General features: G+C 37.0%; 1 protein-coding gene and 1 long non-coding RNA gene across 2 annotated transcripts in view; one reads left to right on the forward strand and one right to left on the reverse strand.

Moving 5' to 3' along the window:
* LOC105396595 (hemicentin-2) overlaps window positions 1–17,836 on the reverse strand; it is a 302,939-nt gene that overhangs the window by 37,945 nt on the left and 247,158 nt on the right. The window contains exons 4-5 of the mRNA XM_048632320.1: window positions 3,240–3,353; window positions 986–1,071 (exon numbers count right to left, since the gene is read on the reverse strand). Coding sequence (XP_048488277.1) covers window positions 986–1,071; window positions 3,240–3,353 — 200 coding nt within the window. The remainder of the gene's footprint in view (window positions 1–985; window positions 1,072–3,239; window positions 3,354–17,836) is intronic.
* Window positions 11,937–13,023, forward strand: LOC125491125. Its single transcript, XR_007268135.1, has 2 exons — window positions 11,937–12,131; window positions 12,650–13,023. It is a non-coding gene; the product is annotated as an uncharacterized LOC125491125 (long non-coding RNA).

The raw sequence follows: 17,836 nt of genomic DNA on the forward strand, positions 1-17,836 counted from the left end.
CTAAACCTACGACTAGATTATACTGGACAGTATACAGGGTGTTGCAAAATTATTAGGGAGTTTTTTTTATGGCTAACGCTGACATAAGTTTCTATTAATAAATAAAAAAAAAAAAAAAAATAAGAGTTCAAGTTTAAGAAAGCCTTTTTAATTGTCTATCTAAGGTTTTTTTTAATAGCTGTTTTTTTGTCTTAGTGCTGGGCATAGGCCTTTATATAAGTTTTTAGAACCTAATTTAAGAATATATAAATAAATACATGTCATATCCGGGTCGAAATACCAATAATCACTTAAGGTGAAGCTCGATCATAAGGCCATCACATCAAAAAGATAAGGGGTATTACGAGTAGTAGTATAACTGACTATTACTGGAACTCCCCTTTTTACTACCAGACACCCTGTATAATCAATTGAAATGCGCAAGATAGGCTTAAGTGGTTTAGAATGGCCTGGAATTGTCTTGGTAGCCGGCTAAATGGCCTAGGACTTACTGAAAAGTCTAAGCGAATTATTTCAATTGCTGAAAACCTTATCAGCTAAAGAGTTTTGTATAAAAAAGGTCTGTTTAATTTTCGTAAGTGGGCCTTTGGGTTAGTTTTGCTCGGGTATATAGGTTTTTTCAAGTAGCTGGCGCTTTTATAGTTGTGGTTTAGATACGCCAAATTATCTTGTATTTTTTTCGGTATTCGTTGTGTATTTTTATAGCTTTCTGTTAAAAACTTCCGAAAGATTACATTACCAGTGACAGGCAGAGGTTTGGAGTTTATTCTATGATGCATCGTCATGTCATTTTAGAAGCCGTGGTTTTATATCCTCGTATGAGAAATAAATGATTCTCAAGGTATCGAAAGAAAATCCCGGGGAAACCCGCACATCTAGTGCGTTGTGATCGCTCGCTATTCCTTTACTTTACAGGGATTACAGTCATTAGCATAATTATTGTAAATAAATGTATGTATGGTAGAAATAAACCAAAGTTACTTACTCAAAACAGTCAAGTTGAGTCTGGTGTTTTTCGTTGGAGACTTAATAAAATCCACTCGGCACCGGTACTGGCCGCTGTCTTCAGGGCTGAAACAAAATAAACACTTTATCAAAATCAGTTTATCAGTTTGGGAGTTACGATGTCACAGCCGGAAAATCGAGCCTACAACTTTACCGTAAGATAAAGATAGGCCTTCCGGCGGCGAAGTAGTCATATTTTGTGTTGTGTGTATCTTAAAATCTAAAGTCTACCTGAAAATCGCCACCTAGGCGTTTTGTAATGCGGCGGCTCATTATAATTTTTTATTATAATAATTTCTGGTGTTATTTTTAGACGAGGAATACTGTACGACAGTAACAAGCAATGAACAAACTATACATAATATGTTATTAAAGATTAAATTAATCCAAGACGTAGATTCGCGAAATCCATAGCGGAATACAGAAAAATATCAGTGAGTTTCGTTGCGCAGAGGTATTGTGTTCCGTTCACTACTTCTAGCAAAGGAGTGAAGTATTGGATTTTTCTCTGACATTCGATACGCTAGAGTTAGAGTAGAAGTCTTGCATTGATGTCTGAGCATTGCTCAATGAACTGGGTTAGTTGGTTGAAGTTTTTGACTGGGAGGATATTTAGGTTTCTACTGCAAGGTATTTCACAGGTATTTAAAAAGCCAAGGTTCGAAGTAGTGAAACCTCTGTACTTTTGGTATGTTTAAAATCTTTTTAGATAGTTTTCGATCGATATTTACTGCACAACCTATATTAGTACCTATATATAGGTATCGTATACGATTTCAGGCTACAGTGGGACAAACATCGAATTCTTACCGAAAGGAGTCAAGAATTCCTATGAAAATGTTTCTTCATAACTATTTTATTGAATACATGGGATTTTTTGTATATTCCCGTTGTACGGTATGTAGATTTTTTTCCGCGAATTCCCAATAACAATACTATAAAATCGCCTTTTTTCTAACACCAATTTTAATACCTATTCTTTGTTAGAAAAATAACACGAATTCACCACAGGGGTACAAGATAGATGAGACAAAATGAAAAATAGAACCTTATACAGTTTGGATTCAGTCCAAATTTGAAACCCTGCTGCGTAATTTTATTATAAACCAAATGAACTGAGCGTTCCTTGCACTATCATAATTTCAAACAAAGAATTTAATAAAGCGAAAACCCAACAATATTCTGTATTTTATACATAATTTTGAGCGAAATACGTGCTATTTATGCTTTTGCTTTTATCTTATTACGAATATAAAATTTGGATTAATTGAAAAAAGAAGAAGAAAATACAATACCTACCTATTATTTCATACACACACACAGCACAAAAATAAACTTTAAATAAAGATGAAAAAGTAATTAAAAATGAGCATGAGTGTTGCTTTCCCGGTTTTGAAAAGGGTTCTAGCTTAGCTTGATGCTATGGTAGACCATAGCGCTGGTTTTCAGCTAGAATCCTTGGTGAAAAGATCGTCAAGCAGAAATATGCCATCACCAGCATCAACCAGTGATCGTCTACTGCTGGACATAGGTCTCTCCCAAGGTCTCTCCTTAGCTACTTGTTAGAATCGCTATTCGTTTCAGATCTGCAGTCCACATGGCGTCCCACGCTACGCTTGCTTGTTCTTGGTCTTCACCAGTTAATTTGAAAAAGCATACCTGAGAAACATTCATATTTCCCCATCAAAACAAACATAGCACTATCGGTATCGTACGCATCGGACCAAACGGATTTTTATAAATGTATGGATGGAGAAACAACGTCACATTCGAAGTGGACGCACTTGTATGAATGTCTATACTAAAAATACTGAATGTGACGCATCCGTTGCGTTACGATGTTGAAAGGTGGACGCTTACCTTTATACAGCGTTGTTTTTTGAACATCATAGAACAAAGCCGACTCGGGTATACTCAATAGTTTATCACTATGGGGAAAGGATTGGCCAATCAAAAGTCTTGGAAAAAAACTGAGCCAGTCCCATTCGGCTTAATATACATCCCACTGTTGCAACACCAGAAGGCTTAGCACGGCGCGCAAGACGCACGCTCACGTCAAGGAGTGACAAAAGTTTTCCGCTCTTGAAGTAGCGCGATGTGAGTGAGCGCGATGCAAAACGTTTGGCACGTCTCGGCGTAAGCGTCTTGCAAGGCCCGTGCTAGGCCTTCTATTTACAGGAATAATGTCGCTGTCATAGGCTCCCTTCGTTCCTAAAGAAGAAGAAGTGACCCACCGCAGCTTGGTCAGTATCAGCACGGCTGGCTTGGTGTCGCTCCGGAAGGCCGCTCGTGAGCCCAGCGTGCCCGGATCCGACCAGTGGGACGTCACCCCCTCTCGCGTGTCCAGCCTGGAACAAATGACGGGTAGTTGTAGTTGAAGAAAGGTTAGATGGTTGATAAAAGGTTTTCGTGTGGGAATTCTGAGATAATAAATAAATAGCCTATATGTCAGCTAAAACCATGCCAAATTTCATAGAAATCGGTTCAGCCGTTTTGACGTGAAGAAGTAACAAACATACAGACACATACACGCATACCTACTCACAAACTTTCGCCTTTACAATATACCTAAGTGTGTTTTGCACAAGTTTGGATTGCTGCTGGTTTACACAATAGGTTTTTGTAGGTTACATACACCTGAAATACATGACAAATTCCTAAAATATGAATAAATACTCCGTTAGATAGAAGCAGCCATTTATGACTTATTATAAACAATGCGAATCTTACATAAATGAGGAGCATATATTTATACTTAGTTGAAGAAAGGTAACATTGTTGATAAAATGCACTCCCGTTGGAATACCAGAATAAAGGAAAAATATAAATCTTTCCCTTTATATAATTATTATAATAATTATTATACTATGTAGTGATAACAAAAGGTGTTCTTTATTTGTACGTACACAAAAAACATTAAATATTGTACAAATCGCCAGATATCCTTTTTCATGGACACCCTGTATAGTGAACTAAAACTAACCGCTGTTCGCCGCTGCTATTCTATCGACGGGAATTCCGAATTGCAACATTCCAACAGTATAAAACTCTGCAAGCATTACTGTGAATGCTACCAGACAATGCCGTTTTTATTACGATCCTGTATATACAGGGGGGTCACTCTCTAAACCGACGAACGAACGAACGAGCATTGTCACGCAATCGGCACGCTTAATTCAACGGGATAGAGTCGTGCTTAGCGTTGCAGTTTTGTTTTTCCGAAACTTCGGAGCGATGTGCGAACTACGTCTCTATCGCGTTGTATTAAGCGTTCCAATGGCAAGACAATTTTTATTCTCGTTCGTTCGTTCGATTTAGAAAGTGACCCCCATGTATATACAGAGCTACATTCATATGTGAAGGTACAGTAGGCGCCGTAATAGATGGAATAAATGCGGTGCAAATTAAAATATTAACGGCTCATTAATAAATAAAGGGAATTGTGTCTTTGGTGGTTGTAGTTTTTCCATAATCTTATCGGTTTAAAGGAATTGTATTTGAAAAAGTACGGTTTTATTACCAGTATTTTTAAAATTTTCGACATAAAATTTCAATACCACCCAAATGAACTAATGTTCTATTCATTCATTCAAGCGTTGGCGGTTTGTTAGTTTGACATACAAAAGTGCATATTTACCATGGAGCTGACTGTACCTAGAAAGGGTATCTAGGAAACTGTCAGACCAGCTTACACGGTAAGAACAGTTGACAACAGTAACTGTGTAAAAGAATATGTTCGTATTTTTATTTCCGCTTTTAAATTTAGTTCGTATACAACGCTAACGTTGCCACATAAACAAGTGCCAACACCAAAAGGTTTATAAGGGCAGCCATTTAAGGTAAGCGTCCACCTATATTGGTATCGTACATATCGGACCAAACGAATTGTCATAAATATATGGCATATGAAACAGCGTCGTTTCGTGAATTTCTATACAAAGAATACTGAAAGCAATGCGTCCGTTGTGTACGATGCCGTAAGGTTTACCTTAATTCTTCGTCATACATATATGACACTGACGTTTTATATCTTATTTTTCGTCATTCATTTAGGGCCACCTGTAAAAAAACAAAGCAGGTCCACTTAGCCTATCGGATTTTCATCATACATTTTACTAACACCCTGTGTAGTTTCTACAACGGCATACGCTATCAAATCGGAATTGGATATTTCGGAATGTCAGATATTTTGTTATTAGAATTTACGCATTTATACGTTTATATTATGTTCAAAGTATTTAGCTGTGCGCAGTTGAAAATAGTAAGCATTAGTGTGGTTACTATTATAACAATGAAGTACTTAATTAATCTAGTCGAAATTGTCGGTACCTATCGTATCCGGTATTTCCGCCAGGAAATAATTAATGTATTTGATTAATTAAAGCATTAGGGTGCCCCTACACGACCGACTTTTTGTAGAATCATCAGTAGACCTTAAAACTGCTAAGCTGAAACCTTGTTTAAAAAAAGAATTACCTTGTTCACGGACAGTTCAAATCAAAATTTCACAGATGAATAAGGCGTTTAAAGCCATCTGACAGCGTTTAGTTTTGATGGTAATTAAGGCCCTAACTGTGCTAACACAAAAAACTTTAAACACTGTTTAACCAGTGTTTAAAACGAAATTTGACAGATGTTGTAGGCGTTTGACAGCGCTAAACATCTGTTAAATACTGTCTAAGTTTTTGTGGTAAGGCCCTAAGTGTTTGCGGTGGGGGCTATACAACAATACAATATGTCTATTTTACTGACTGTACACTGTACCTATAGATACACTTTCTTTGTTATGTGTTAGATACCTACATAAGCATAATGAAATCTTAAGCAATGACGTTCAATTTTGCCTAATGAAATAAATGAATGCCTCATACCTCAGAACAGAGACGTCAATTTCCGAAGTGCCGGCTTTGTCAAACGTTTCCTGTGCCGAGAGTAAAAAACAACAACTTTGACAGTTGTTTTTTTAATCTCTAGCCCCGTGACGGCGGGATTAAAAAACGAATGCCTTCGAACGAGTTCGGTTGTCTTTTTACAACCTCTTTTAAGGTGCGGCGCACAGCGAGTTTCTGGGTTTTGAAGAGCAAAAGCTAATCGGAACTTTTTTACGTTACGGGTGAATTAATTATTGGCGCGTATTTTTTGCTAAATAGGTACTTAGGTTTTTTTTATTAGATGAAATTTGATCAGTTTTTTTCTGTGGAAATCAAAGATTAGGTGTACTTAGATTTCAAAATTAAAATATACCTATCTAATTTCTAACGAAAGAAGAAAGAAAAGTAAGAAAATACATTTATTTCACACACACACGGAAACAACACAAAAAATTAATAATAAAACAAATAATAAAAAAAAGGTAAAGTAAAATGAGCAAGGGTGTTGCTTCCCGGTGCAGAAACGGGTTCTAGCTCAGGTTTTCAGCTAAAACCCTGGGTGAAGTCACGGACTGACTTGACATAAAATATTATTCATAAAGTAAACAAATAAGAACTATAGTTATAGATACTTATACATAAATTATAAACTTATGAAGCGTCGACGTTAACGTTAGGTACTGTTTATGTTAAAACAAAATATACGTGAAAACTCTTTTGAGAAACATTATTATCAATTCTGTATTCGTTCTTTTCTCGAAAGGTTCAATGGCCGCCTTTCTTTACTATCCACTAAGTGTGTCGGTAACCTTTGTAATGTTATATTTGGTGTTGACAACAAAATAGGTGCTTAATATCTTAATAAGCTATTATAGTAAGCCCAACTGGCCTTAACGGGTCCATATTTGGATGTATAGCTGATTGACAGGTCAAAAGTAGGTAACTAGGAGCAGGGATTTGAATTGAAAAGAAGCCCGCTCAGCATTTGTTTATAGCGGTGAAATAGTTGGGGTAAATGAAACACATACTGTACGTTAGATCATTAGAGAAATATTAATTTAAATAACATTCACAATAAATAATATTTATTTTAATAGTCTGGGCAAAATCGGGTTTATAGCTTGGTATTTGGTATATTTACCTACATTGCGTGTAAATAAATTCACAATTTTCGGCAGGTAAAATTAAATAACAACAAAAACTCAAATAAATTTAACACAAAGCAAAAAGGAGATTTGATAAATAAAGACGATGAAATAAGGAGAAATATATAACAAAAGATTGTCGAGCGTTCATGCGAACATACTACAGAGGCTTAAGATAACAAATACGCGCCTGATATTACATAAAAACAATGAATATTAAATGTTTTGTACGTTTTATAAACACAGGTAACAAAACAATCGAATTTCTTCTATAGTCTTTATAATATTATAGCTTGATATACTTATTATTAATCTTTAAAAAATATATTCAAGTATTTGCCGTTTTTTAAATGAACTTCTAAACAGTTTTCTTGTAAAAGTCAGGTTATAACCTAACCAACGTTAAACCCCCAACATTCAACACTAAAAGTCGCATAACTTTTAAACGGCTAAGCCGATTTGCTTAAAATATAGCTATGAACACTCGGGGTAACCCATCAAACAAATCAAAAATCGGTTCAGCAAGCTACGCTACTAAAGAAAGATTCACATAGGTACAATACAAAGACACGTTAAACTTATACTACCCCTCTTTTTATCTGGGGAAAAAAATTGGCCTACAGCACTGAGATGAAATGTTGCCATGGAATAAATATCAAAATTGGAACAGCAGCGATATGGCAGTCAGTGGCAACATACAGGGGGATTAATTTTACCCAGGTTAAAATATTAATAGAGAAAACTCGAAATTGCCGCAATGCAGAGAAAAAACACACGAAGCAATACGAATTTTGAATCATTATTTTATTAAATGAATTCGTTCTTTTGTTCTGAGCTGAGCACTATCGATGGATAGATTATCCTTTTTTAAATTGCGAAAACAAACAGAGTCTGGTATGATCACGTCGAATATATAAAAAAAAACAAAGTGAAAATTGCCATCGTTGTAGCAACTATGATATGTATTATTTAAAAAAAACTAGCCAAGTACGAAGCGGACTAGCGCACTAAGGGTTCCTATTATGTAGTAGTCCAATTTAAGTATATCATTATGTTTATAGTGCTAGGTCCTAAAATTTTGTAGCAGCCTTTTAATTTCTCATTTTGAAAAATGAACGATTTTCCACAGTTTTTCCTACCATTACCTCGCTAGTACGTCGCTGTATGAGGCATTTTTAACCGACTTCAAAAAAAGGAGGAGGTTCTCAATTCGTCGGGATCTTTTTTTTTCTATATTTTTTATACTTCGCACAGAGTACAAAAGGACATCTGTTGGGCGATTTTAACAACTTCTAATACAATTGGTCCCCTATTACGGTCACCTTATGACCTTTCATCGAAAACGGCCTCTAAAGGGGCATTTTAGGAAAACTTTTATACGTCCTCATAAAAAAGGGGAGCAACTTAACAAAATTGAAAACTAAACTCAATAGAATAAAAAGTTTTGTCGTAAAAGGAGCATAGGCAATACCTTTTATAGGCTATTGACTAGCTAGGGACCGCGGTTTCGCTTGTGTTCATCTGGTTTTATTACTGTTTGATCTTTTTTCTCTTGCTATTTAATGTATTGGAGATGGAATGGCCTGAATCAATCTTAATCAAAATGTTACTGGAACAAGATGGCTACCTAGTCTTTAAGAGGTTTGTCTATTGGCTTCCCTGAGATCAGTCAATTGTAAATAATGTTATAGAACGAAAGCGACTTTATCCAAAATTACACAAAAATAAATTACAGACTATAATATAGAAAACCTTATGTCACTTTAATTTTACAACGATGATATCTTCGAGTATGAGGAAGGCCGAGGACCGAGTGTTGTGGCGCTCCTTGGGAGAGGCCTATGTCCAGCAGTGGATGATTATTGGCTGATGATGATCTTCGAGTATATCCTAAGTTTTTTACATCCCTTTATTAACTAATATGTTATATTGTTACATGTAATTTTACAGCCGATTCTTATTTTATTTAACGTACGGTGGCCTGCGCCTAAAAGTATACAGGCGGAGTTTTTAAAATAGCGATCTCAAGCTCACATGCTGCTCAAGCACATCCACATAAACACCACTACTACACACATCACACACAACACGTCCCCGGATTTATAACAGATGTAGCTGGTCCCTTCATCATCAGGGATCGCTATTTTAAAAACTCCGCCTGTATACTTTTAGGCGCAGGCCACCGTACATTTCCTTTAAATATTTCACTTTGGTTAGTTTGGTTCAAATTGTCCTATCATTTCCATCCAACTATTCTGCGATACCTCGACGTAATAATTTATACTCTGTTCAAGGGAATACAGGGTGAGACTTTCATAGGGTGCATATCCGGAAGTATAAATTACAGAGCTCTTCATTCTGAACAACTTTTGTTATAATGACCTTGGGATAAAACGAAAAAAAATATGCTTCCCCATACAAAACTTGGGTGTTTACGTGACACTGTGTATGGGGAGTAGGAGTCCTTCGTCAAGTCGCGCGCCTTAGACTCGCGCGCCACGCGCGAGTTGCCCCTCCCGTATTTACCTACTTTTTTTGTCGTCAACTCGCTCGACTGTGAAAATATGTAGAGTCAGCCACAAAAGTTATAATTTATTATGCTTAAGGTAACTACTTAAAATGTATAGGGTATTTTATAGGACTTTACTTTAAAATAAAATCAGTAATTAATCTCGCTTGGCAAACTGTTCTCTTCGAACACCTCCAAACACAGGAACCATTTTTATTTGTTCGGTCTTTGTTATATTTATAACCTGCACGAAGCAGTACCGACTTTCCTTGCTGGGATGTTATGTTTTCATGTGCAGTTTTATTACTGGATGGACCTGCTTGCGATGAACTTCCTGGAAGTAATTGTTACAGTTAGGTCTGTCTCTTTGAACAATGAAATAAACGAAATTTGTTTTAAATTTTAGTGCTAATTCGATATTTAATATAACGGTAACACAACGAAAACGTAACACTGTGTTTATATTACGGCAAAGTAGACTTGGTAATATAGTAAAGTTAATTTATTATAGGCTTACCCCCACAATACATCAAAATCAGTAAAAACTGCCACATATTAATATTTTTGCGCTGTATTGTAGACTGTAAGTAATGCACTGTACATTTCTGCTTCGAATTAGGAGTAACACTAAAACGACGTCACTAAAACAATGACGTTTTAACCCTTTAAACCGGTTTTTGCAACAAAAACTTGAAGGACATAGCTATGACAGGTAAAATTTGCGCACGGGATGAGAGAGATAGCAAACTTGGGTATCATGCGTCATACGTCACATCCCCTTTTGCCTCATTCCGCAATTCCAACATAGGCTTTATTGTATCTTTATCCCGAAATCAAAGCATCTACTTTAATGGCGACTGTCTAGTCGGTACCTTCTTATGCTAATCAGCCAGGGAGACAATATTTAACTATATTTTTAGTTTCAATTCGTTTGCATCTGACCGTACTTTACATGGGCACGCGAGTTGACGATATAAAAAAAACAGAAGATGCCAACTCGCGTGGCGCGCGAGTCTAAGGCGCGCGACTTGACGAATGACTCGGGAGTAGATATTTTTTTTCGGGAATATCCCAAGGTCATCATAACAAAAGTTGTTCAGAATGAAAAGCTCTGTGACATACTTCCGGATGTGCACCTATGAAAGACTCACCCTGTATAGCAAAACTGATGTTGCATAAGTTACGTATTTCCTGCCCTGCATTCGCGGACTTTGATCTCATTAAACCTGTGTTCAATACGCCATCATATTTGCAGGCTTGTGGGTCAAATTTGGCCCTTACCGCGCACGTGTTAAGACCTGAGCAAGAGCAAGTGTCTGTTTGGCCGCATCGGAAATAGTATCTGAGTCAAAGCTTTCGATGCAATGTATCTTCTATACATCGAATGTCGATGTTGATCTATATAATAAATAATGTACTTAGGTGTAAACTTAAAAACTAATCTCGGTAAGGCTGAGGCCACACGAGCGTAATTTTATAATTTTATATTATAGCGCGAGTAACTTACTCGCCCCCCTCGTCCCCAAGCACACTTTTCTGCCGCGCACAACTCACAAAATTACGCTCGTGTGGCCTCAGCCTTATGGCCGTATGGCCTTAACCTAAACTCAATTCACAACTAAGTATATTTTTTACGACCGAATGGCGTAGTGGTTAGTGACCTGACTACAGAGCCGATGGTCCCTGGTTCGATTCCCGGCTGGGGCAGATATTTGTTTAAACACAGATATTTGTTCTCAGGTCTTGGATGTGCCCGTAAAATGGCAATAGGCCCGCCCCCTATTACATTGGGACTAACATAACACTCTGGCGAAAAGTGGGTGCAGCAATGTACCTCTGCCTACCCCGCAAGGGAGTACATTAGTAGGTACAAGGCGTGAGTGCGTGTTTTTTTTTAAATATTTTTTACGCTTTTTCGTTACTTGAGCAAGTTTTCAACCGTGTCAGATAAAAATAAAACGGATTAAACGTTCAAAACTTATGCGCTCAATATGCATTCGTTAAGGTTCGTTCGTTATTATCGCTATTCCTCCGGGAAAACTTTCAAAAGCGAACCGAACAGTAGCACTGAATATCCTATTTCACAGACTTATGGTTGATTTTTCAAAAGCCAAACCATGAACTAAATAGTGACAATTTCTCCATTCTCGGTTATGCTCTAACCGAGAATGGAGAAATTGTCACTATTTGGTGAAATTGTCAGTAGTGTAGAGTAGTGGTTAACTTTTGACACTGTAACGTTATTTATTTCTTCTAAATAAATAACTTACATGCTAGTAAATAACTTCATAGTTTAATTGTAAATTCCCTTTTAAAAGTATTATCGACTTTATCGAAAACTTAATCTTCGCGTCGATAATTCTTCAAATTATCGACGCGTTCCCATCCCTAGCCAGCGAAGCGGTCTTTTGTTCATGTCCCCACCTATCGCGGCAGCCCCACTCGGTGACCACTGGCTCTCGATCATTCGGCCACGGGCTACGGCATCGACTGCGCGTGACCCTACCTCACGGCAGTCCTCTAGGTGCCTAGCCCGCTCTAAAGTGTCGAATGACCTAGACCTTACCAGTGGTACCTTGTGCGTGTCTTCCCCAATATCGAGTAAGTGTGATCAGACTTGCTTAGCTCATTTTAGGAACCTATTTGTGCTTTAAACGTTTACTTATTGTGTTTTAAACTGTTAATTTAAATGTGTCTAACTTAGCTTCCATTTTATTTCATTCGCTGCTTACGCCGCTTACGAGTTAACAAATAGCTAACGTAACTACTTACTTACTGCGCACTTATAACAGCCAAGATGGCGGATATGCAATTACGCATTATCATTTAGATGTTTCATCAGCTTTCCTGTTTCTTTTATTTTATCTTTTTGAATACGCTAGCTTGCCTAGATGCATTAAATACTTTTATCCGAATTATGCTGCAGCTAGTCTACCGCTTTTGGCCTTTGTTAATAATTTCTATATTATCTTTAAGTAATTTATGTTAGGTATTCCGTTCTGGTTTCCACTGCCGCCTCAATCAAGCTAGATTAGGTACTCTGCTGTAGGTCTTGATGACGGTATGTGGAATCTAGACGATAACGGTGTACTGATGCGTTGGATTTCCATCTTTTCCAGGGTCCAAGGTCCACGCTACTACTCCAAGGTTCACGCTTACGTCCACGGTACGGTTTACCGACTCCGCGGTTCACCTACGTGGCTTCTACGGCTCGCCCTCTACGTGCTGGTTCGGAAACCCCCTACCTCCGTGTTGCTGTCCACGCCGCGCAGCCGAGCTACACGCCACGCGCACGCAACGGCCACGTGACCTGCCTGCCTACCTACCTGGCCACTGGAGAAGAGGACTTCCACGCCGGTCGCGTTATCGGGATTCCACGCCGATACTCTTCGACTCAGGGGAGTCCCTATCCGTGCCAACTGAAAACTGACTGATCGTGTAGTGTAGGCCTAACCCACACTTGACCTCTTAAATAAATTTGTGTCGAGCTAAACCCTGGCTTTCTCATTTCTTCTCTCCTCTTAGCTAGCCATTTTTCAAAAGCGCGACATGACACATCTGTCATGAATTTTATATGGAGATGACATTTAATTTATAAATCAATCTCTGTCGGTTAGATAACCGACTATGGAGAAATTGTCACTAAGCCTTGTACTTTAAGGTTCCATCAGACATGCGCATTGTTATGGATGCGTTTGATATCCATTGGTCCACAATAGCATAGCACTGGTGGGAACGAATTTCTTTCACATCATCACAATTACTCTGGTGAAAAAGTCTTAATAGGGTATGAAAATCAACATAAAAAATATAAATAAATATTACCTAATCATCAATTTAGAGATAGATAGATAGAATATTCTTTATTTGTACACATGAAATAAAGTGAGATAACTTAAATACTAACACATAATTATGTACAAAAAGGGCGGCCCTATCGCTTAAAGCGATTTTTTCTAGACAACCTTAGGGTTGAAAGGATATTTATGATCAAAGAGGGGTCAAGTGTACTAAAGAATTCTAAAGGAATAATTAAAATAATGTTTTGTTATTATAAATGTATAAGTACCTACAAACTAAATCTATAAACTTACATGTTATTATACTTATATTCTTACTGAGATAATATTTTTTATTATTTTTCCAATAATTATGTTTAGGTACAGTGGTCACTGAAGTGCCAGTACAATCTTTGTTGGCTGGGTCCAGTGACGTCTGTCTGACGTACATAAATAAAGTCTGTTTGTCAGATTCTGAACGATTCATCAACAGTCGATTGGCCCGCGATTAAGTGGCGATTGGTTCTATTAGTGGGAAGCTGGGAAGTACTTATATTTCTTGGTGTACCGTCACACGGTATTTGATTTGATATAAACACAGCTATTTTGTCTGTCCCACAAGAACTCAAGCAGTCAACCGAAGATACAATATCCATTTTCGACGCAAACGCAATGACATTTATCTACCTACATTAGAGGATACACGTAAGTACACGTTGCAGTATTTAGGTTATTATAATTATTATTTATTTGTGTGTGTAGAATGAGTATGTCGTTGAAGTAACAAATATGACGACTCATTCTGGGTCTTTGATCCGTTTACACTTAACTAGGGATGTGCTTGTTACAGGTATCGATAACATTATACAGGTGTGATAAAATATCTATAAGTACTATCAGAGATTCAGCCGCACTAATGAACCCACTGAGAAACAAAGGGCAACTCAACGTACTTGACCGCCACAAAAATTATGTCCCATCTATTCTATTCTGAGGGGGGGTGAAGCTTCTGAACGTGGCTCTCTCGAGTGGCATCTTTGTAAGTACATATTTATTTATTTTATAATATTTTATTAGGAAAACTGGCGACTATCGAAATGTAGAGTAATATATATTATATTAAAATATATAACAGAGATCCGCCTACTTTCAGCTAGCCTAGCTCCCGTGTAAATTAAAGCATCAATAAGCCTGCATGTTGTAAAAGCTGAGATAGGCGTTATGTAGGTCCACTATAATATAAATAGAAAATCTTGTTTCTGTAGTTACTGTAGTAGATACGCCCCTCAAAAATGATGTCCCATCTCTACTGTTCTTAAGGCGGTGTCTTTGAGCTCAAATTAGGCCGCGGATAGCTTATTCGTAAGCACGAATCAGATAAGACGAATTCTACACTCCCGGTTAACCAAGCTCGACATAAATCTGAGCTAAACACGACTCTATACTGTTGGAATAAGGGTGGGATGGGAATGTGGAGATTCAATGTCGAAGTAATCTCCAGGATTAAGACCACACTAATGAGATTGATTGTTTTGAAGATACGGCTGGATTGTTTTTGGGAATTTTATCGTGATCATCTCAGAGAAAGTTAATGTGGTGTCCTTCAAAATCTGTGGACGGAAGATTTCGATCGTTAGGTACCGCTTTGGTAGGTAGGTACTTAGGCTTTTTATTAATGTATTGTAACATAAGCAATAATATACAATTGTACCTACTATGTTTTATACGCTCCACTTCGCCTTAAGAGGGTTTCCCGTGGGAATTTAGGGGTAAAACCCCTATTTGTTTAATCTAGCTCTCTGCACTCACGACCAATGAAAAGAAACTACCTACAAAATGCCGACACCAAATAGGTAGAACCAAAAATTTTACTACCATATTTACGTTTTTAGTTGGTAATATTCTGATGCGCTGTTAAAATTTAATGTACTTTGATATTGCAGACGGCGTCATTAAGCTAGCCTTCTAAAAAGGCTACCTAATTTGTAGTAGTAAGGTAGTAGGAGTAATTTGGTGCTATTGCCACTGAAGCCTTTTCATTGCTAGCGAGTGTATAAATACGATACATCTATCTAAACAACATTAACGTTAACATTACTGTATTTCTTCGAGATTCACAAAGTTGCGGTGTGTCCATAATAATGTATGGAAATGGAAACCAATGATGTCTGAGTAATTTATTCCAACCTCAGTTTCCCCGATGTCTACGAAGGTGTTGCTACACTTGCACGAACTTACATAGTTAAGTCATAAGTTCTTTTGTTTTATTTGTTGTTTGCTGTATGTATTTCTCATGTAGGTCACCGAATAAAGACATTTTAACTTTTATGTTTTTATATCTTATCTAGCTTTTGCACCAGCGATAGCGGTTGATATTCTCCAATCATTATCAAAGCACTGTCGGAAATTGATTTATTTCAGATCATCAAAGGATGTGTGTGTCACGATTTGTTCAACTTCTCTCCTCTCAGCCTATCACACTACCAATAACTTTCTCCACGTCACCTAAGGTTAACTAGGAGAATGCTACTAGCATTAAGTTCACCTTTTTTTTCTTAACTATTTGTTTAATGTGCAATAGAGAATTTATAATATAAGTTTCATTGCACTCTAAATTCTAGATTATATGAAAGAAACCCTAATTCTGTGGTTGCTATATTTTTATAAATATAAAATCATTTTATTTCAGATTTACATTAATAGATTATGTAACAATGCTGCTAAATCCTAGTGATATTTTATGCGTTCAAGTCTGGTAGCACCCTCGCGCAAATCGGAATAGCTCTGTTTATAAATATTTATGAATCAAATATATCATAACGAAAAAATCCTGAAAGAGACGCACGGATCTCGCGGGAATGTGTCGGCGAAATATCGTTTTGACGATATTTTGTTTGTTCTAGAGAAAAATTATGAAATATATTTGAAATATGTGCGAAATTGTTGGTTTAGTAATGTATTGACTCTTTGAATATGTACCTACTATGAAAAATATAGGTAGTGTTCTGTTTATTAGACATTATGTACTGAAAATTACAAGGTGTCTATTTTTTAACGAACAAAGTACTGAGTAGACCCCTTTATCTCGCACATTTCCGATATTGAAAGATTGAAGACCAATTACCAGAAAATAGACTAAAAAAGGTATACTCGTAGTTGCGGTCTCCAAGAACATGTTAACTCCAATGCAGACCAAGCTTTAGGAGCAAATAAAATAACGGTCATTTTAATGATTCGACAAAATTCCAATTTCAAACACGGACACGGCTTGGCTCCGGAACTGTCAAAATACGTTCTGAATTTGAAATTCGCTCTATTAAGGTTTCCACGCGGTCGGTACTATCAAACTGCCGTTGTAAATTGATTGTTGTTTCTATAATTCGTTCAGGATTGTGAAGCATAATGTAGTACCCTAAGGGATAGTTTCACCATTCTCGGTTATATCATTAACACCCCTGTTACATTCTGTCATCTAAAATAAAATTTCCAAATTAAATTCTTGACAGATGTGTCAAAAGTCAACCACTAATCCCTTGTTATATTGTAACAGGGGTGGTAATGATCTAATAGTGTATGGTGAAACCAACCTAACAATTACTAGCAGGTACTACCTACTAACAGGTTCTATATTCTGCTTCACAATCCTGAACGAAAAACGTAAGCGTACACTTTTCACTATCGTACGCAACGGACGCGACGTACGCATCACATTCAGTAGGTACCTATTCTTTGTATAGAAATTTACACAAGTGCGTCCACTTCATCGGCATTGCCGACGCACATTTATGACAGTCCGTTTAGTACGATGCATACGATACCGAAACTTGGACGCTTACCTTCAATACTCTGATAGGCCAGATGATCCAATTTATTTATTTATTATAATAACAATAATGCTTAACAGCTACGGCCAACACGTAATTATTGCTAGGTAGTACAAAAATTATATACAAAATAGAATTTAGCATTCAATATTCAATATTTTTGGCTACATTTTTATACAGCGAAAATTTCATTAGGATTTCTTGACTAAGTGTTATAGGTAATTTTCATTTCTTAGAAACTTACGAGCCTAATAAAACATGTTCAGATAGGCTGGCAATGTTTTTCAGTACTTATACCATGTTGATGTATGTAGAGCTAAGATAATTAGAATTTTCGAACTTTGCTTATCTTCAAGTTGCTGGTATATAGCCTCAAGGGCTTAACCTAATATTATTTACAGCATAACTGAACTTAGCGTTGTTTCCAAGATAATATTACGTAGCAAAAGTTAAAATCTCATGCGCATAAGTTTTGAACTACTGAACTGTTTTCAATAAAACATGGTTTAGATGACTTTCGAATTAATGTTAAACTACATAAAAAATATAAATATATATCGCAGGCGGGGACCAGCAGAGGGTTCACCATTTAGCTGATTGTTACTTAGGTACTTTGTGTGGCGGTCAAGTAGGTCCCCGCCTGCGATACTTTCCATTAACATTGGGGCTTGTTTTCATCTTTTTAGCGTGCAGTCGGGTTTTT

The sequence above is a fragment of the Plutella xylostella genome, chromosome 31, assembly GCF_932276165.1.
Source record: "Plutella xylostella chromosome 31, ilPluXylo3.1, whole genome shotgun sequence".
Classification (NCBI taxonomy): domain Eukaryota; kingdom Metazoa; phylum Arthropoda; class Insecta; order Lepidoptera; family Plutellidae; genus Plutella; species Plutella xylostella.